The sequence below is a fragment of the Balearica regulorum genome, chromosome 5 (assembly GCF_011004875.1).
Source record: "Balearica regulorum gibbericeps isolate bBalReg1 chromosome 5, bBalReg1.pri, whole genome shotgun sequence".
In the NCBI taxonomy this organism is placed as follows: Eukaryota; Metazoa; Chordata; class Aves; order Gruiformes; family Gruidae; genus Balearica; species Balearica regulorum.
The window spans coordinates 38,590,142-38,611,578 of NC_046188.1; the positions used below are offsets into that span (position 1 = coordinate 38,590,142).

Below are 21,437 nucleotides of genomic sequence, written 5' to 3' on the forward strand. Positions count from 1 at the left end.
TGTTGAGTAATGCTGTCTGTATTCAGTGGTTGTCTTGGAAAAATAAAGTGGGTATTCATGCTGGGTTGTAAAACATGTAAGAGAAGCATGCTAATGCACTCTTCAAGGCTCTGAGAATATTCTGCAACCAAGGGAAATTATCTTTGATGGCTCTGCAGATTGTGAGTTTCTGATCTGGAAGTATTGCCATCTAGAGGGATTAGGAAGCATGCGCTTGACCTCTTTGATCCCTCTGCATGTGACGTGCTCTGCATGAGGAACTATTGCAGTTACATGCCTTTTTTGAGAGTGTGGAATTTAATAGCTTTTTGAAGAAAGGAATGGATTGTACTCGAACGTATTTCATGACCTTTGGCTCCAAATTATCGATAACCTGTACATCTCATATAATATCACAGGAGACCCTATGTCTCTGAAATAGCTTGTTTTTTCTGTTACATGCTAAAATGCTGCTTTAAGAAATACAAATGCTTGTTCAAAACTTTCAGGTATGTAAAACAGAACTTATTCCTTATTTACCAGGAACAAACAGTCCAGTGAAACAAATGTTCAGTGTGAACAGTGTATTGAGTGAGAGGAAAAATCAAATGAGAGTAGATGAGTATTAGGGTTGTTCTTCTGCCCAAAGGGAACGGCAGTGAAACTTTTGCCATAAGCTAATTTGAAACACTGAGACCTACTGAGAATTCTCCAGTTTAAAAAATAGATTTGGTAGTTTCAGAGTAAGAAGCTGGCAGCTGGGAAGCGAGTATGGTGTTTTTAATAAAGTGCAATTTTTGTCTTTTATGTGACTATTTCATGACCTTTAAAAAAAATCAGTAATATCCCTGCTTTTGATTTTTGAAATACGGTGAATGTTATTACAGTGCTCTTGTCTATTGCATTTTTTCTTGTGTATGTGATGAAAGAACTATACTTGCTTGAACAACAGGGGAGTAATTATACTTCCCTCTATTTGCAAAACCTTAACACTGTACTGGGTGCTGCTACAATGTGGACTTAGTGACAATTTGGCCGTAGTAACTCAGGAAATGATTGTGTAGTTCACAGCCATTTTACTGAGATGATCTTAAAAATAAAACACAGTTCAAAGGTTAGTTTGGTATTTTTGTTTATGTTCTGCATTTATTCTGTCACTGTTTAATATCCTTCAGTAGCTTAATGGCTAACTTTATATAAAAACTGCTATAAAATTCTCTTTATTTAAGAAGAATGCATTTCCCAAATTGTAATTGCTACTGTCTCTCTTCTCACGTACACACGAGCCTAAAAGAAACCCCCTGAACCTGAAGCATCCCAAGTTCTGCCAAAGTTCACATAATGGTTTGGGTAAAAAATGTTGCAGCTTAGATCCACTTTGAATTTTTCTCCAGTGTTGGCTTCTGGGTTGCTGCTTTAAATCTGAAAAGCAATTCTGTAATTACTTGGTGCAGAAGCATTCATGAGAACAATGGGAATAAGAATAAACTTCTTATCATGCCGGTACTTTTTTTATGCCAGGTTTCTTCCTATTTTATATAACTTCAGAATTATTCACCTTTCCAGTTCCAAATAAAATGTCATAGCTGTGGTTTCAGGGATCTTGTAGAAGCAGAGACACCTATTCTGACAGAAAAGTGAAGATCAACTATTTACTTTTATCCAGAGATTTCTTTAAAGGGCAAAATCTTCCTTGTAAATTAAACAAAAATTTGGGAATTTTTGTCAAGAAATCAGTTACTCAAACTTTGAAAGAAAAATACTGCTTATCCATATTACTGGTAATACCCAATAACAGGAAAACTCAGAACAAGACCTGACTTGAGGAATGGTAAGTATTTTTTTCTTCCAAATATTTTTTGCTATGCTTATAATTAAGCATAAAAACCAAATATGTTGATCAAGATGGAAAATGACAACAGGATCTCTTGCTTGTTTCTGTCAATCTCCTTTACTTCAGTGGATCTCTGCTGTTGAAATGAAATTACCAGCACACTTTTTTATTTCTGTGAATTAGATTGCTTTCTGTGGAAATGCATGAAGTTAATGATCTGTGGAAGAGGTGTTCATGCTCTTGCTCGCTTTATAAAACTACAAATACAGGTATTGGTGGAAAAATAGTTTACAAGCCTCTGTTTTCCACCTCTGCCCTTCCTCTTCCAATGATCTTTTGTTTTTGTAATTGAAACTAATATAAAGAAAGGCTGTGGACAGTTATTCCTACTTCTAGGAGGGGCTGTCCCATGCACCTTTCCTCCAAATGGCTTCTGCCCTGAGCACCTGATACAGTTGTGGAGATGGTGGCAAGCTGGACTTTCTGGCGTAGACTTCTCCTTCCAGCTGATTTTTGCTTCCAACTGATGCCTAGTGTGATCTTTGTCCATAATATATGCAAAAATAGTTGTTTCAAATTGTAGGTTTTTAAAGCCACTGTATTTCAAAAAGGGTGAAAAAAAAAAAGGACATTTCTAAGGTAATCTCATTTTAATTTACATCCAACAATGTTCTACATTCTTATATTGCAATGTGACAAAAGCCTTTCCTCTACAGTTTGTTCCAGTTTAGCTTGCCCACAGTCGAAGGGTTTGCCTCACTTAATGCTATGCTGCTGTCCTAGTGCTGTGTAAGAAATGTTCCAAGCTGGGGCTTGAAATCCAGATCCCTCTGAGGACTGAGGAAATTAGATTCAGCCTGAATCCAAGCTGGGATTGTAGATATGATGGATAGGTGTACCAAGCCAAAGAGAGTGTAAACTCAACGCTTTTCCCTGTGGTCCGTCTCTGAATTTTGAGATTTGTATTTCTTGTGGAATCTTTTTTGATTGAAGCTTTTAATTATGAAAGACTTGTGGTCAGAAGACATGGAGCGCTCTTGCACATGAAAAACCTAAACTAAGAGAAGTTCTTTTTCCATGATTTTGCAATTAGAAGACGCTGCCACAGCATCGCAATTAGAGAATACCTTGATGCAGGCATTGTAAGAAAAAAGATTTGTATTGACAATCCCTTTCTAACAGCTCTGCAGTGAATGATGGTGCCAGGTTCTGCACAGGTAAGTTTCAGAAGAAGAGTTTTTCTTTTGAACAAAAAAATAAGGAGGAAGACACAATGGGACAGCAATCCCCAGACCTATGTTGTCTCAAGAATTATCCTGGGTGGGATATATAGCCACCTGAAACTAGGAAGGCGATTGCCTGACCATTGCAACAAGGGGAGACTACCAGGTGATGCACACTAATGGTCTATGGAGGGAGAAGGGAGGAAGGGAGGCTTCTTTTAAGTGTAAGGATAGTGCTTGATGCATGCTTGCTATGTAAAATGTTATTGCTGTTAGTGTAAACTCTGAATAATTTGTTTTCATTCTGTCTGTCTTCTCTCTCTTCTGGACTTGGCCGGGCCATGTACAAATCCCAATCATTCAACAGTACTGGAGAGTAGATAGTATTTACCTCAATAATGGTAGTTTCTTTTCGATTCTTTTTAACCCTCAATTCAGATGATGGTTCGAAGCCAACGCCTACCATGGAAACCCAGCCTATTTTCGATGGAGAAGGTAAGAGCATCCCTTAAAAAACCCACAAAAATAACAAAAAAGCTACTTCCCTCTCTTTTTTTCCCTAGGATTTATGGCTCAAATGCTTTCTTTATCCTGCAAAGCAGAAAAGCTAGTGAATCTCATAAGTCATCCAAATTTCACAGTGCCCTTGGGACCTCAGGCATTTTCCCTAATCCTTTTACATCCTCCTCTTTTCCCTGGAATCCAACAATAACACCAGTTGACCAGATTCCTGGGGTAACCTTGGAGGAAAAGGTGTCACGGCAAAAAAACCGGGCATTGAGTCAGAAATGACAACTGCCTTTAGACTGTCCTTATCTACTTGCTCTCTGCACCCTTGTGATACTAATGCTGGGAGTTTCATAACCTCTGCAAGGCATTACAGCTTCATGAAAGGGAGGGTAGTGCTAAACCACAGCTTGTGAATGTTGACTTGGAAGAAAATTGCTCGGAGGTTTCTTTAGCAATTACTTTCATTGACGTACATACTATTTAAGCAAATGAAGAAAGTGTCCTGGGCCCACTTAATTCATGGCCCACCAAGGCAGTTTCCTTCTCAAACGGCCTAATCTTGCAATTGTATTATTGTGGAGAGGGAATATTGGATTTTAGTCCACTGGAAGCCTTGAAATTGCTGTCATTGCAGAGGGTTCAAACTTTTGTACATACAAACATAAATACCAGTGGGGATAGTGGTCCTCAGGTAGTGAATTGGGCCTGTTAGCAGCTGCTTAGATCCTGCATATTACTTAGAAGTAGTGCATGTTTTCTACAGATTTAAACTCACAACCATTATAGTCAAGCTATAGGCTAAAGTCTGAACCACTCTGTGGCCCACCTGAAACTGTGGACCTTAAGGCAGTGAGGGAAAGCCTATGCATTTTCATACTGAACTGCTGTACTTGACGCTTTTTTTAAAACTGGACCAAAGGCAGAAATGGACACTACTGAACAAGAATAGGTGGTGCTGTTGATACCTCCTGCCTTGTTGTAAAAACAGGTGATGGGGTGGGGTTTTTTGTTGCTAAAATAAGCTTATTTAATGGCAAGATGCTGTAGTCCTGTTGCTTCCATTTAGTGATCATAGGTTTGTAAGAATCTTCTTGTGAACTTTAAGAAACAAAGCCAAGCCCTCAGAGCAAAAAGCATTCTCAAATAAACAGAGGAGACTGAAGCCATGCTGACTAACTCTTTTTTTTATATCAAAAAGTTCCTCCTGGCAGCAAGCTGATGTATTGAATTGCTGTTTGTAATCACAGCATGCTTCTGGCCTTCAAGATTTCTCCTGAGAGGGTGCCCACAGATATTCAAAGGAAAGAATGCATTGGTAAAATGCAGGAGAGAGCTCATCTGGTTAATACAGCCTGTTCAGAAGCTCTTTCTAGGAGAGATTCTGCATTTTGGTTATTCAAATAGAACTGAGCAAAGTTCTTGAGAAATGGAATAGTGTAGTGAACAGACCTTTTCTAGTCCTTCTGGTGACAGGCGGAGTCTGAAAAAATCTTGTCCTGTCTTCTCTGAAAAACATTTTCAATCAGAAACCTTTGCTTTGATTTGTAGGAGAAATCAAGTCTAATAAATGGGCTTGGACTGTATGATGAAAGATTGCCTCTCACAATTCTTGCAATATATTATGTAGTACCTTATCTCCTAGAGTTCTAGAGAGAATGACTAATGCAATGGCTTCCTTTTGTATTAGCAGTGTCCCTTATGACTTGGGAGAAGAGATTATGACAGGCAGGTTAATCGAGCTATGCATCAACAAATAACCTCTGCGAAGTTTGTCACTGTATTTTTGTCATCCCTGTTAGTAAAATAGGACTAACTAGATTTCAGTGGTGGTTGTAGCGATAAGCATAAGAAAATCCATTCTGGGTCTGACCAAAAGGTTGTATATCCACTACCTTTGAGCATACTTCTCCAACAGTGGATAAAGTGGGTACATCAGGAATAGTGTAAAAAGCATGTAGCTGGGAGAAGACTTAAAGGTGACCTAATAGCAGCTTTCCAATACCTACAGGGAGGTTTATCAAAAAGATGGAGCCAGGCTTTTCACAATAATGCATGATGAGAGATAACAGTCATAAATTGAAACAAAATGGTTGGATGGGATATAAGGAAAAACTTAGCTACCAGGAGAACAATGAGGCAGTGGAACAGATTGCCTAGAGACGTGATTTTCTGTACTCCTTTTCTGAGCCAGTTGGATAAAACTGTGAGCAACCTGGTCGGTTCTAATAGCTGACCCTGTCTGGAGCAAAAAGTTGGACTAGGCACCTCAGCATGTCATCCTGAACAATCCCTTGATTCTATGTGAGCAAACATGTCATGATACTTCACTAGAATACTCTGCTAGTGTCTTGGGTAGGTCTTCCTGAGGAACGGCTTGTACTTGGTGTCTGACACAAATGTCAGATGACAAGGGCAAAACAGTTATCCATTCACCTGTCAGGTCTGGACTCTTCATAGATGTTCAAAGGAGTTAAAGCCCAAATCTCATTCCATTTCAGTGGGTTCGAGATCTGCTGGGCTCCTGAAAACCTGTGTATTCAAAGTCAGGCAACCAGGGTGGAGCTGATAGCAACATGAATGAACAATAAAAAAGTGGAATTTTTTTCATGCTCTGTTTTTGGGTGCCTACCTTCAATCCACAAGGGGCTGACTTTTTTCAAAGGGCATTAAATACACTCAGCTGCCCCTGAAATGTGTGATACCCTTTGAACCTCAACATCTCCAAGAGTAAGGTTGACCTTTCTCATGTTTTCACTTACATTAGAGGATAATGAAAATTCTAATTTCAGGCATAATAACTTCCCCTCCCATTCTCTACCAATCCTCCCTGAGGGCATAACAGAGCAGTGCCAGAGATAATGTAGATCAGATAACTTAAACTCCTGTCCAAGGTTTGAATCATGAAGCAGCCATCTCTTTAAAAATTATTTCACTTCGTTACAATGCAGATCTCAGTGATGTTTATAGTGATTCTCCTCTGCAGAACAGTATTTTATTAATGATCTTGGCTATAGCTTTAAATTACAGAAAGTTTTATTTCCTCCTGCACGTCTAGGCTCTGTTTTCTTTGCGTCCACCATCTATTTAGTTTCAGCATGCAAGTTGTATTCATTTCCTAAAAAGTAACTTCTTTAAACATCTTCTCTTTGGTAAACTTTCCCTCTTAACTCAGTGGGAATCTACTCTTTCCACTGTTGTTCAGAGGAGTCTATGTTGCTTACCTGTATTCCAAATAATGTCCAAGTTTACTGGATGGAAAATACATTTTTATGGTAGATCCCAAAGGATTAGTTTTCTTTTCCTTTCTCCTCTTCCCCACAATTCCCTTTTCTGCACCTTTCAACCTCACTTAGATATGAACCATTGTGTCTCTAAACGCCCTGACCCATTCTTCGACATCTTTTGACTTTGGTTGTCCCTCCTTTTGTCAGCTGTAGACATGCACAGTTCAACAGTGCAGAGCCAGAGCTAAATTTCATCCCAGATTTAGGAGTTTGGATCCAGGACTTTGGGGGTTAGAACTAGATGAGCTTTAAGGTCCCTTCCAACTCAAACCATTCTATGATTCTATGCATTTGGTTTATGACTTTTTCTACTTTTGTGCTTCTTCCCTTCCTACCTCTGACCCAGTGTTTAATTTGATGATGTTCTCCCCCCCAAAAGGCCCAAAGTCTATAGGTATATGTATTTGTTAGGAGCACATCATGACTGAGTGATGATAAAATAGTGTAGTGAAACCTGCAGATAAAGCAATCTTTGTTAAGCAAACTTTTACTATTGCTGGAATATCAGCGACCGACCCATATTTCCATATGAAAAAATGCCCTGAATATGATTACAATAGTGCCTACAATCAATGTAGCTGAAAACATTCAGGAAGGAAAAATTCCCTTTCACTTTTCCTTTGTGGTCTTATCTGTTGCTCCTGTAGTCAGCCAGTTTCTCCCTTGCTGTGCAGATCCATATAAATGTCAACAAGGGAGCAGGAAAACTCTTATAAAAACTACTTAGAGGAACCTAAGACAAACTCCAGGATCTAGTATTTAAAGCATGCTGTTGTGAAAACTGAAAATTTTTCAGAAAGTGACATTTTCAGAACTCATACTTTAGGAGCTCTAGCGTGTGATATTGAATACTGCTTTGCTCATTTCTAATCAAATGCTGTGTATTGTTTCTGTGGCTTAGGGCAGGTTCTGCTGTGTTTTCAAGGTGATTATAACACCTCAGAGAAGGTGCTCTAAGCGTTTTTTTTCCCCACTAATTTATGTTTGGATGTCTTGGTTGTAGTGATTTTTTTTTAACCAGAACTTATTTCTTTAACAGACTTACTTTCAAGTCTTTCCAGAAATATCTTCATTTCTCTGCCTATTAGTTTTGGATTTTGTTGTTGCTTGTAGTAGGGAACTGACTGTGATCAGCTCTTCTTGGGCTGTTAAAGCAATATTTAAGGTCTGGATTGACTTTTAATCTGGATTTCATACATATTTTAGTGGAAACCAACATATACTATAGCACACAACGACCTTTGAGATCTCTAAGTCTTGAGGAGAAAGGCTTTACACTTGAGAAGTTGGGAAGTAGAGGATAGAGGGAGGAAAAAAGGGTATTCTCTGGAATAGGAGCGTAATGAAATAACCTTGTGGAAGATTTAGAAATACTGGTTCATAAGAGGTGGAAGACCTCAGCAGGGGATGAGCCAATCTCTACAAAGATGATGGACCGGTTAAGGCATGATTGTAGCAAGCATCTTGTCCTCATGAGATAACCATGTGTATTCACTAGTTGCTGTAGTTTAAGGCAGTTATTTTTTTCTTTTTCAGAAATCACAGCACCCACCCTTTGGATTAAGCACTTGGTCATCAAAGATTCCAAACTGAACAGCTCCAGTATAAGGAATTCAGGTAATGCTCTAAAGAAAAAAAAAAAAGTGTTTTTTTTTTTAACTAGGCTACAGTCTGTTTTTGTTTCTTTCTTTCTTTGTTGTAGCTATCCTGCTGCTTTGCAGTGTTGCAGGACTTGAAGTGCAGGCTATAAAATAATTACAGATAGCCTCCTTCTTTTGTGTTTGGAAGGCCACAGTTGATGTGTGGTGAGGGGTTTCTGTTTCCCCAAACCATAACTGGGGAACCTCTAAATTCTTCATCTGATAATGCACCCTAGCTGGCTGTCATCTTGATACTGTTTGCTGTTCAGCAGTGTTTCATGGATGTACAAACTGATGCATTTGGCTCTGAGATCTGGGCTGTGGTTTTGGTCTAAGCAGTTGAGAAAATACAGAGAAGGGGCTTCTTTTCTAGCAACTTCAAGACTCTTCTCTGCAGTGGATATTTTTTCATAGAGAAATGATTGGATTATTTCACAACTAAAAGTAGGTTACTTATGTCTGTGTCTAAGAAATGTTGAGAGTATTTTTTGGGGTGATAGAGTGGATGAGGGAAGACCCAAGCATAAAAAAAGCAAAGAAAGATCATGAACATGAATAGGAAGAGGAGGATGTGAAGTTAGGATGTAAAACTTGAGATTGGAGATGGGGGTGAAACTGTGTGGAGCCACTGAAATCATAAGCAACTGAAAGAATCTGAAGTGGAAAGTTAGGGATTCTTGGTAAGGAATGGTTTCCCACTGAAGTGGGAGAAAGGAAGAAGGTAAAGGGAATATCAAAAGAAGAAAATTGCCTTAAGAAGCCATGGGTTTACTTTAAGGTTTAAATAGGAGCTGCTACTATTGCATCAATTTTATGAGACAACATACGATTAGAGCAGCTGTTGGGAATAACTCCAGTCCCCAGAACAGATAAACTGTGATAGCTTCAGACGACGTAGGGAGTATCAGCATTCTTCTTTAAGGATGTTGTCTGTGGGAGAGCAAATGCAGCTTATGTTTTGTGAGCTGCTGGGGCAACCAGCAACTCACAGCGCAATTGAAGGTGACAGTTTAATGTTAAAATCCTATGTAATAGGTCCTACCTATCTGAGACCAACTTTCCTTCTAATGCATCAAACCTGGTAGCTGCGATAGAATTAAGAGTTCCTAGATTTGGGTTCTAGAAGGCTACAAAGGGACTTGGGAGTGGGAGGGTCTTTTACTTGAGAGTCTGTTTCCCACCTTTTCTTGGCACGACAGAGCCAAAGTAGGCTGGCTTTCATGTTGTAAAGGTAATTGGTTTGTTCAAGTGTTTCCTCAGAAAGCCATCTGATGTAAACTGGAGTTTTCTTCATGGAAGAGTTCCTTTTGTGAGTTTACTGTTTGTCCTTTTTTTTTAAGTTGGTTCTGATGTAATTTCTGTTACTCAAACAAGATTATTGTGGGTGCATGCTAGAAATTGAAAATAAATGATCTTCTGGAAAATTCAAGAGTTCCATAAGAGGTGGTTTCTACAGCAAGCTAAAAGGAGATATGTCAGCCTTACTGGTTGCCCTGACAGACACTCATTTGCTGTAGGATGTCAGTAAGCAACTGGGTTGCCAATTTTTAGCCCCAAATTTCCACATTAGACCACACAAATACACAGCTATCTGGTTTTTTTTACATAAAATTATTGCTATCAAGAAATGCTACCTCATCAAAATAGGGCTGTGGTTAAGCTGATATTAGGTGTGGGCTACCTGAGTCTGTTTCTTTCAGCCAGTGAAGCCTAGTCCCCTTGTTTGGTATCTTTAATTCCTTTCATCTCTTGTCATATATCTTAAAAGGCACTGTAGGGTAGGTGGGATTGAACAACAAAGAGCTGGGGAGGATAATTATAATTTAGAATCAGGTCCTTCAAATGTCTTCAAGTCTGTCTTGGCTGAAGATGATGAAACAGCTGTCATGAGATGGGCATGCAAAATTAGGTGATGTTTTTAATTGCTTTTGGCCCTTGTCAGCTTGAAATATTAAAGCTCAGCACATTTCTGATCTTTCATTTATTTTTTAAAGGTTTAAGGTAAGTTTTACTAGTGCAGGATTGGATTTTTGGTTTTGGTATTTGCTTGGCTATATTGTGTCTCTGAGCTTGCACTTACTGCCTTAAAGCACGTACAGCCTGGTATCCTCTTGCAGTAATTTAATGGGATCACTGAAATTAGAGGTGAGAAAAGACATAGTAGGTCATCTAATCTACTGCCTTAGGGCTAGTAAATGTTTGTACTGTATGAAGAGCAGTATTTTCTAGTGTAGCATAATGCCTTAGGCAATAAAGATTTCACTTCCTCCCACAGGAAGAAGCTACCTTGCTATCTGAACTCAATCTCAGGATTTTCTTTTTTGTAATATCCAGCTTAACTCTTTTTATTTCTGTTCTTTTTCATTAGTCTTGAGTCCTTGAAAGCCTACCCTATTCCTTAGTTTGTATACTGAAACAACCCTGATCTCTCTCCTACCTGTGGTGGTTATATAGCTCTGTCCTTTGCAGGGAAGAGGGGTCCAGTAGATACTACTGTTGGAGGACGTGTGCTGCTCTTAATTAGCACTGACATTAGACATCTTGGAAAGCTAGCACATCACTATATCAACCATGAGAAGAATTTAAGAATTCCTATATGGAGGCAAACAGGCTCTGTAATTTGCTATCATTGTCTCTGATCAAAGTTAGACTACGAAGTGAACCAGGTAGCTGAGCATTGCTGAGCTCGTGACACCCCATGTTGCATATGCAGCCTGTATCTCTTAAGACCTGCATTTGAAATCTGAGTGTTCCACCTTGCATTTAGTGTTGACAAATAGAAGATACTCTTCTGAAACAGTCCTCTCTCTTGTAGCATTTGAGGTTTTTTGCATGTGTAAATACTAATTAAACCAGGGATCAGGAAAAGCAGAATGACTCTAGCATGGTGGTTAGAGCACATGACTGAGCATCTGTATGTCTCCAGGTGTTTTGCCAGTGAATTTTTCTATGCGAAGTAAAACAGCATTGCTAGGAGGGATTCCTAGTGCTGTTACCCCAGCCTGCCTTAAAGAATGAAATGACAACTAGATCTCTCTCTCAGTAGGGTCAGATCCACGTTCAAATCTTCTCAGCCAGAGGCAGGAACCAGCATATGAACATGCTCTCACATCTGGACTGTTGAGTAGCAGAAAAGTTATTGTTTTTCTACGCTTACAAACTAAGTCTTCTGCCTTTATGAATCCTAAAAGCTCAAAAGTAAGTTTTTCTTTCTGGGGCAAGTGAAAGATCTAGATCAACACAGTATTTTTCTTGCTGTGACAAAATGACAAAAACATTTTTTTACATTTGTTTTGAATTGATTTTCTCCTTCCCCAAACCTGCAGACCCACCTGTGCACACACATGGATACCCCAAACTAAGCCTGTTACTTAGCACTACCCTCTGTCATTTATTTTTAACACTGCCAGAGCAACAGGTGATACAGATGGGATCTTTGCAATGGCCATTCTCTAATCAGCATGGATGGGAACTGTCTCTTCATTCTACTTCTACTGTTTCATCCTCCTACTTTCCTACCTCATTCCTCCAACCCATTCCAGCCTGGAACAGTCCAAATGATTATTCTTTTATAGTTCTTAATCTAGGAAAACACTTGATAATGTATCCTGCTTCCAGAAAATAAATTTAATGACTGCCAGTTTAGGAGCACCCCATCTCCACTGAGGAATCCATGGTCGTTCCTCATTTCCAGAGTTGGGTTATCTCCAAATCCGTTTGTGCTACTTAATGATTTGGTTTTAGTTAGCAAGAGACTCCAGCCTGTATCCAGCTTACCCTGACAACCTTTAAGAAAACCACAGAGTGATGTAATGAGCTCGTGCATGGAAAAATAAACAGCTCTAGAGAAACTAGCAGTAGCAGCCTCAAGTAAATATTCTGCAGTCACTTGGGTTTTGAACATGACGTTATTTGAAAGGAAGAATGAGTAATATATTAAGGTTAGCAGCTGAAGACAGGTTTGTGTGTGCCTAGTTAAAAAAAAAAAAAAGAGAAAAAACCCATAGTAGTTTGTTTCAAAATCTTGCTTATTCAGTGGGGGCCAGCTCCGTGTGGCCTATTCTGTTCAGCTTTGGCACCCAAGCATCATGCAGGTATCTCATGTGACAGCTTTCCAGTGATAGAGCTTTCTGCTGTCAGGAGCTCTTAGCAGACAGAGTATAACTGTATATGAGCTTTGAAAACAAGAATGGTGGTATTCGCATTTCTTTTTGTTAATTGAATGCGTTCAGAGCCCAAACTTTAGAGCTTCTCAAAGGGGGGAACAGCTTGAAAGCTGCATGTCTGTACACACTTTTGCAAGAAGCAGAAGCACACCCTGCCATCCACCCCAAAGGGAGTCTGTGTACTCTTGAGTGCAGTTTGTCTCCAGAGATCTGCACAGTGAGGTTGGATGTGATTCTATCAAGTGTGCTACCCCAACCTGGGTTCTCTCGTTTGTCTGTGTTCTTTCCTTAATTGGAAACACAACCAACATATAACAGGGCAGGGCCTGCTGATTTGCCCTTAAAAAGGAATATGGCAATCTTGGTGGGATACAACAAAAATAGCCAAGGTTAGACAAAAGTTTGATTTATTAGGACTTTCTTTTTTAGCAGTGAGGACTAACCCCAAGGAGCTTGAATGCCTATATTATTTTCTAGAGTAGGGAGACAGTGCACCTATTTGTGTTGAAAGTATAGTTATTTGGAGTTGGAGCAAATTTCCTTGTGTCTTGGAAATGTAGAACACTGCAGAGACCAGGGAGTTTCAGTTAGATTCAGATGAGGCTCTTGAAGAGCAAAGCAGTGCTTTGAATGAGAGCAGTTTATCACTGTCTTTATCCCATCTTCTCAGCCTTACTTCTTCCTTACCTGTCTTGTGCTACTCTTGGCGCACAGCCCTCCCCACCTTGTTATTTAAAGACATGTGAGACCATGGGCTCTTGCTTCTCCTGCTACTCCTAAACTCGTTGTTTTAGTTACAAACTGTCTGGCTGTCTCTCCATCCCAGTTGTGTTAGTGTCTATTACAGCATTGTAGGCTCTTCCCCAAAATCTGTGGCTGGTTAGCATTAGTCAGGACACCAGGTGGAGGAGATGGGTGGAAGCAAAATTTGATCCCACTTTAGCAGGAAAGCAGGTTGAGAAGGGGAGGTAGTCAGGCACAATTGTGCTTTAGCGACATCTGAATAAGATGTTACAGTGGCGTTGGAACTGGAGAATTTTGGAGCCTGGGAATGACATCTTAATGCTGGGAGTAGTGGCTTTTGAACTTCCGCAGAGCTGAAGAGGAAAAAAAGAAGTGTCAGTGATGATGTCAAGAACCAAGAGTTCATGGGAGGGAACAAATGAGTCAGAAACATCTTGTTTTTTCTACTATACTCTATTAATGTGTCCTCCTTGGCTCTTGTCCTGCATCTTGAGTCAGTGCCTCCTAACACAGTGCTCCTCTGACCTGTCAAAACTATTGGACTAAAATCTGTCACTTTACTGTCCCACCTGCCAGAACTATTTATTTTCAGATCTTTGTATTAGTCCCACCCCTTCTTTTTGTGAGGGTTTGTTTTGGTTTGGTTTTGAATTCATTTTAATTTAGGTTCTGGCTTGATACCAAATGAAGCAATCTCAAGAGAAGCCCCTGTTGAGTAGGATATGAAAACTTACTAATTCCATGACATTTTCACAGCAGATCTCTATGCTCTTTGAGTTCCTGCATCCTTGCAAGCCAAAATGTGATGTTTGTCCCTTACTTTCTATTTCTCCTTTCCCTCTGGCTCCATCTGTGGCTCAACTACCCCTTCCTGTCTTGACCGCTGCTTGGGAGTCCTCTGTCTCTTTCTCCCTCCTGGAAGTTCTGAGAAGCTATGAGATATGTGATGCCGAAGCGTGATTCTCCCACAGTCTCAGTGTGACAGGTGTGGTAAAGAAGGGAGTATGTAGGGGAGAGCAGAAGCAGGGAGAATGGAAGAATCTAGGACCAGGACCCTTCCCAGACAGTCAGCAAACAAAGTCATAAATAACATGCCATTTGGGACCAGTTAATCTGCTCTATGAAAAGGTGCAAAGTATACAAGTGGGAAAAATAACATTGTATAATAATCGGCATGCAACCATAGGTGTTAAACCATATGCAGCTAGGCAAATAAATGAAGCTCCCCCTGAGTGCTGTGTGATAAATCATTCCCAAAGAATTCAGTCACTCCCCCCCCATGCCCCTAAGAAAGAAAAAAAGTTACTCTAGACATAGAGTCATAACTGCTACTCTACAGCTGCCAGTTAAGGCAAGTGAACAGGGAGCAGTAGGAGAGGGGCAAAGATATAAGAAGCTGTGGTGAAAGGGGGAACCCCCCCCCCCCCAATTCTGCATTTAAAACCACTGAGGATTTTGAGGGGACAGGAAATAAGCTCCAGCACCAGACATTACCTGGACATACAGAGACAAACAGAAAGTGGAGAGGTCAACTTCACAGAGTTTATTTTGCTTTTTAGCAGAAGCTGGTTCATATTGGAAGGATTGCATTGATTTGCTGAAGTAATTCCTTAGCAGCAGAGTGCTCCTTGCTGTGTGTAATAGTATTCTGCACAGGTTTGTATGTGGGTCTGTACTTCAGACATCCATTTGAACATATGTTGATGCCTGCAGATAGACTACACATATTGACTCACATTGCTGCCTCTCTTGAAATGTTCCTGTCAAGTTCACAAGAGAGATTATAACATTTCTAAGGTGCCACAAATAAGGAGGAGCCATTTCAAAGTAACAGCTTGACCTGCACTTCTAGATTCCCTCTGGCTTTCTCCTGAAACCAAAAGCCTTGGTGGGGCTTGCAAGTAATTTTCAAGGAGACAACTGGAGAAAAAAAGGGTTCAGTGGTACACAGGTCAGTCTATCCCTAAGAGTGTCTGCTGCCCCCAGCATCGTCCAAGGAGACCATGGACATCACCTAGTACAGCACAGAGCTGTGAGGGAGCAGAGCTGCATTCCAGAACTGCTGGAAAACCCTACCCTTCCCACGAAGGCTTCCTTCTGGTGCCTGGCTTAGGGTGAAGAGGTTCTCCACTTTGGTGGGTCTTAGAGATGGAGTGAGTAGATAAGAAGGGAAATGTGTGAGGTCCTGCAGGAATATCAGTAGGGCTTGTAGAGCAGCATCATGGGACATTTAAGGAAAATGTCATAGAATCCTGGAATCATTTAGGTTAGAAAAGATCCTTAAGATCATTGAGTCCAACCATAACCCTGCTAAGTCCACTACTAAACCATGTCCCTAAGCACCACATGTACATGTATTTTAAATACCCCAGGGATGGTAACTCAGCCACTGCCCTGGGCAGCCTGTTCCAGTGCTTGATAGCCCTTTTCATGAAAAATTTTTTCCTAATATCCAATCTAAACCTCCTCTGTCACAACTTGAGGCCATTTCCTCTTGTCCTATCACTTGTTACTTGGGAGGAAAGACCGATGCCCCCTTCGCTACAACCTCCTTGTATGTTGACTGTGTTTAATTTCAAACTGATGTCAACAGACCTGTAAGCTGTGTTGTAAGAGTCCTGTGTATATTTGGGGAGGGGAGCATGAGTAAAAGGTGCCATCCTCATGTTTTCTTTCTTTTCGTGGTCATCTCATTTTTGCATTTTGCCAGACCACCAAAATAAGAAAGTGGTCAATGGGAACTAGTAAGACACTTTGTGGTACAGTTCAAGGGTGACTTAACTGCATGTTTTTTCAGGGTGTTGAAATGGAAATGGAAAGACCTCTTGGTAGAGGGTCCCAAGGGTTGTCTCTGAAGAGTCAGGAAAGAAGGCTGGGCAGAGAACCCACCTTCAGAGCCAGGCAAAAAGATGGGAGTGTGTTTAAGGCAGCATTCAATCTCCTGGAACATGTGAGGGAGGAAGATGTGTTAAACTGGCTACCCTCACTCTGGGTGCATGGAATGGCTTTTCTCTGGTTTCACCAGTTACAATGCAGGGAGGTCTGTGATCCTGCTGATGTGATCAGTCTCCCACCTGATCTTAGGCTCATTGAATAGGCTCTGATAGCACAAAGCTGCAGGTTCTCTCTGGAACTGGGATCCCCAGAATGTGTGGGGTTCCTCAGCTGGAGACTGTTGTCTGTGTAAGGCTACAATTCAGAGAAATCCTACTGGGAACACTAACCTAAAGTAGTCTTTCCCTTGCCTTTCAACCCAGAGCGCGGAAGAGGGCTACCTCCCATCACATGGCACTGGTGGAGTGGGAGAAGTTTCTCTGTCCTGTGGCTGATGTCTGGATCCCGTATGTTACGTCATTAAACTTCCAAAGCCTGAACGTTTTGCCCAGAGACAGCTGACTCAAGCTAAATGTCCGAGAGTGAGTGCTAGCACTCCTGTTAGAGGCAATTCCCTCTGCCTCCTCGTAAAGTGCTAAATACTACAGGAAAAAGCTGATCTGTCATTACATGAAAAGACTCATCATGCTGTAAACCTGTCTCTCTTCCCCTCCTTTTACTCACCAGCAGTAGCATAAAAAAAAAGTTATTGTAGTTAGGAAGACCAGTCTGAAATACTTTACCTGTGTGTGACAGTTTTCAAAAGCTTTCCATTTGGCGTACTATAACTACACACAATACTGTAAAAATAGTGTGCTTGTATACTCCAGCCAGCAGAGATAGGCAAGTTCTCCAACAATTGCTGTGCTAGTTGTTCCAAGCAGTATTAAAACCAGGTGTGGAAGTGAAAATAGTTTCCCAATAATGTTAAGGCTCCAGTGGAAACACCTATGGCTTCTCATTTTATTAAATAGCATTCCTCAGTGTGGAAAGAGTGCAGCAAGAAAGGAGTATAGGGAAAATGAATGAATGTGTTCAAAGACAGGTGGCTTATCTCAAAGCTGGGTATGCCACAAGCTAATAGTGCTTAGAAACTATGTGAAATGGAAAAGAGGAGTTAGGGAAGAAAAAACAGACTCTGGGTAGCTTCCTTTCAAAATCATAAGGGCAGTGTCTAAGGCTGAAAGCTGTTCTTCTGCTGGGGAACCGTCCTGATATAAAGAGCTGAAGAGGGCTGTGTTTTGGTGCCGAACGCTCTCTGCTTAGACTGCAGAAACTGTTGTCATTGTGAAGGTACTACACAGCTACAGCTGTCATACAGAATATGGAAGCCAGGTGCATTAGCAAGATCAGACCCAAAAATCTGGAAACTTAAACCAGATCAAATATCTTTAAGGCTTTAGGCTGTGTTTGCAAAGAGGATGCTGCAATCATCTGGGATCTGCTGGAGCTTCTCGGTCTGTGTGAGGACAGTGAAAAAGACCTGAAGAGGTCACATAGGGTTTTTTCCCTGCCCATTTTAAGTCAGGGTCATATTCAGTTAACAGCAGCTCTGATGTGTGTAACCTGTTCCTAATGCAGTGACAGGGGTCCCACTGCATCTTCCAATGACTGAACAGTTAATCACCAGGGCTTTTTTATGTCAAATCTAAACCTCTTTTTTCCAAGCAAACTGACTGCTACTTGAACTACCCATGGGGAAGGAAAAAAAAATCTATGACCATCTTTTTTTATATAACAGCTTTTATGTCTCAGAAGACTGAATGTCATCCCTAGACTAAACAAATGGAATTCTTTCAGCCTTTTCTCATAGATCAAGTTTCCTAGACCTCTGCCTGTTGCCTTTGCTCTCTCCTGCACTCTTGCCAAACAGTCCACCTCTCCCTCAAAGTGCAGTGCCCAGAGCTGGACACAGAGCTGATTTAAAGGCTTACCAGTCCTTAGTGCCTCTTTCTTATGTGAGGCCCCTGTCACTACATCCTACAGCTAGATTGACCTGTTTTGATTTTTTTGTTGTTTGCAGTGTCACGAAGTTGCAGACCTTTTTTGTGGTCTACCTAAGCTCCTGACCAGTTTTTTTCCAAGTCTTGCTGTCTCGCCAGTAATTTCCTCTCCATGCACTGGATTTCTCCTTGCAGGTTGTTATGGTTTGTACTTGTAAGTTGTGATCACACTGGTTTAAAACCATTTATCAAGATGACTTTGAATTCTTTCCTGAATTTCAGTGTGTAAATTGGATGCTATGTTCTGCTAGCCAAATTGGTCATTTAATTTGATACGAGACACGTCTTGTGATCATTTTCAATACTGAAGAGCTGTTTCACAAAGAACTTTTGAGACCTCTCCTCTTGGAATATGGTTTGTTTTTTTTTTAACCTGCAGTGTTAGCCAACTATCTCATAGTAATTCTATGTAGTCTACATTTTCCTTGTTTGCTTATGAGAACGCTACAGCTTATAATATACTCTAATGAACCAGAATTTAATCAGAGCTCTATCTAATGCATTGTGTATGAATATGTGAATATTTGCATTTTTTTGACAGGATGATATACTGTAGCCATTAAAAAAAAAAATTTAAAAAAATTGTTCTCTTTCTGCCATCCTTCAGCTAGTCTGGCTACAGCTCTAAGACTGTGTAACTGCCTGAGAGATGGAGTGGTAGAAAGAATCCAAGCCCTGCCTGAAAGACAGTTGAGTTAGAATCGCAGGGACAGGTAGCTTTCAGCTGGCAGGCTTCAAGATGTGCAGGTGTGGAGCTTTATTCCTGTGCGGTTTGGAAACCCTGTGGAACAGACTCCTAGTTGGGCAGCACCCAGTGCCCACAGGTTGTGCATCAAAAAGTCCCTCAGCAAGTTCACTCTAATCCCTGGGACAGTGCTTCCTTCAGCCTTTCCTCCTCATTTCAAGCTAGAGGGTAGTTATTGAATAGGCTTCTCATCACGTCATGCTGGTGGGAGAGCAGTGCAGGTTTGAGCAGAAGGAAAATGGCAGGGGAAGGATGTGTTCCTGGATAGCTGAAGTTTAATGAGCCACTTGGAACAATGTATTTTTAAAGATAAGTCACGTGTTAAACCTTTGCATTGTACTTGTTCAGCACTGGAACGTGTAGTAACCTCTGCTTCCTCTGTAGCCTATGCCTTGAGAAATGAAATTGAGTAAGTACCAAGGTAAAGCATGGACTGCTCAACTGGTACAGTGTTGGAGCACCTGCAAGGTTTGTTTTTTCTCTTTACCTTTACATTAGCCAGAATACCCTGGAAGGACCACAGTCCCAGACAGAACAGGGTGGAGTGGGTAGCAGTGCTGATGACTAACAGAGGTGCAGAGAGATTTATGCTATCCCCATGAGCCTTATTTGCTCAGCTGTTATTGTGCTCCTAGTAAACACAGAAGGGGTTGTTTCTCTCCCTCCACCCACAGCCCTGCTCGGGGGACAGGCAGCTAGTGCCTATTCACCGCATTGCTTTGCTAGTCCTGCTAGCTCTTGTGCATCTGCGTACCCAAGGCTTTTCAAATTTTCTTTCCTCTCTGAGGTGGAAGGGATGCAGATTTGGGCTGCTGATATAACCAGTTGCCCAACTTTCTCTGTGGAATGAGGCTGTGCTTTCTGCCCACAGCTTTTTTAAGCTCTGTACTGAGATGAGTGTGGCACCTGTTCTCCCAGAGCAGACCTGGGTCCTGTTCACATTAGAGCTCCCTTATGCAATGTAAAAACACCTTTAAGCTGGTGTACATGCTGTGATAAAATAACCAGTTCAAGGCTCCTCTTCTCTGCCAGAGCAGTGTAAAGACAGGCTAAATATAAATGAGAAATCAACCCTGTTTGAATGAAGCTTGCCTAGGAGACAGGCAAACAGTTTCTCTCACTGAGGAGAAAACTGAAGCACAAAGACACTTAGTCCTCACTTTTGGGTTGACACAGGATGTCAATAGGAACTTGGCACTATCCATACGGCTGCCTTTCGTTCTGTGCTGCACTAGTTCCTCTTGGAGGGGAAAGCTGGAAGTTGAACAAAAAAGAATTTGGGAGAGGCATGTGTCTGACTTTTTTGAAATGGTATTTTGAAGTCAGGTCCCTGTTGCAGCACTAACAATGAGGATTGGTCAAGAATCCTTCAGTAAGAGACTTTTTCTTCCCCTTTTGATGAATGCTTGTTCATTAAAACTGAAGCTTTTTGTGGGAACTCCATGGGAAAAGTTTCCCTTGTCCAGACAGAATTTCTGGTTTAAAAAAAAAAAAGAGAGAGAGAAAGAGAAGGAAATCTGCTCTGCCTGTCGTAGCCTGTAGCTCTGGGGTTAGGCTACTCACATAGGTTCATACGGGCTGGGCAGAAGCACAGAGGGAGTTTAGACCCTCTCTTTTGCCTGGTTTGGAAGAAGGACTCCTGGTCTCTCAAGACTGTAGGGATTTCTCCAGGGTGGTTGGTTTTGGTGTCATGGTCTCTCTCTCCTTTTAATGAGAAAAAAATTGGATGCAGAAGAGCAATATTAAAAAAAAGTAATCTGCAGTGGTTGGATGGCAGATCTTCCTTATGTCTCACCCCTATCATCCGCAGCATCCTCTCAGCCCTGGTGACTGATGCTTGGTCCTTTGGCTCTGATAGCAATGAGAGCTGTTACGTGTCAGGAGAGCAGCTGGGGGAGGCTGCCTCATCCCAAGAGCAGCACCTTGGCTGCATCCAGCCCTGCAAGCTGAGCATTAGAACTGTTAAGCACAAGCCTTTGGTTAGATGCTGCTAGACACCCTCTCTGCTCAGCTTTGTAAGGTAAACAAACACCCCATCTCCTTAATAACCATCTAGTTTATTAGACAGTCAGATGAGTCCCTAACCTCATCCATCATTTTTATTTTTGTTGTGCAGGCACTAGATGTATGTTTGAATGTGTGTACTTAAGGGACCAGGAATGAGAGACCTTTATATGAATCTGACCATGTATTTCTCAGAAGGCTATTACTAGGGGAAAATTGCTGCATAAATAATGTACAACTGCAGATGTCCAAGCCCTGTTTTCCTGCAATAGCTCACGGTGACAGAGACACTACTTTTAAAAAAATTTTGGGGAGTGTTAGAAGCAGTCAAGAGTAAGAAGGAACAAACAGCATTTTAGAGCTGAGCAATTACGGTAAAATGGATATTTCTGTCAGTGATTCTCTTCTTTGTGTGCGCATGCATTTCCTGT

At 41.1% G+C, this 21,437-nt stretch overlaps 1 protein-coding gene across 9 annotated transcripts in view; it reads left to right on the forward strand.

Moving 5' to 3' along the window:
- Window positions 1–21,437, forward strand: part of SMOC1 (SPARC related modular calcium binding 1) — a 137,675-nt gene that overhangs the window by 85,414 nt on the left and 30,824 nt on the right. For 7 of the 9 annotated variants that reach the window (XM_075754230.1, XM_075754231.1, XM_075754233.1 and 4 more), the window contains exons 6-7: window positions 3,442–3,531; window positions 8,367–8,447. In XM_075754230.1, the coding sequence (XP_075610345.1) occupies window positions 3,442–3,531; window positions 8,367–8,447 (171 nt within the window). The remainder of the gene's footprint in view (window positions 1–3,441; window positions 3,532–8,366; window positions 8,448–21,437) is intronic. The other 2 variants (XM_075754232.1, XM_075754235.1) reach the window with 1 other exon arrangement.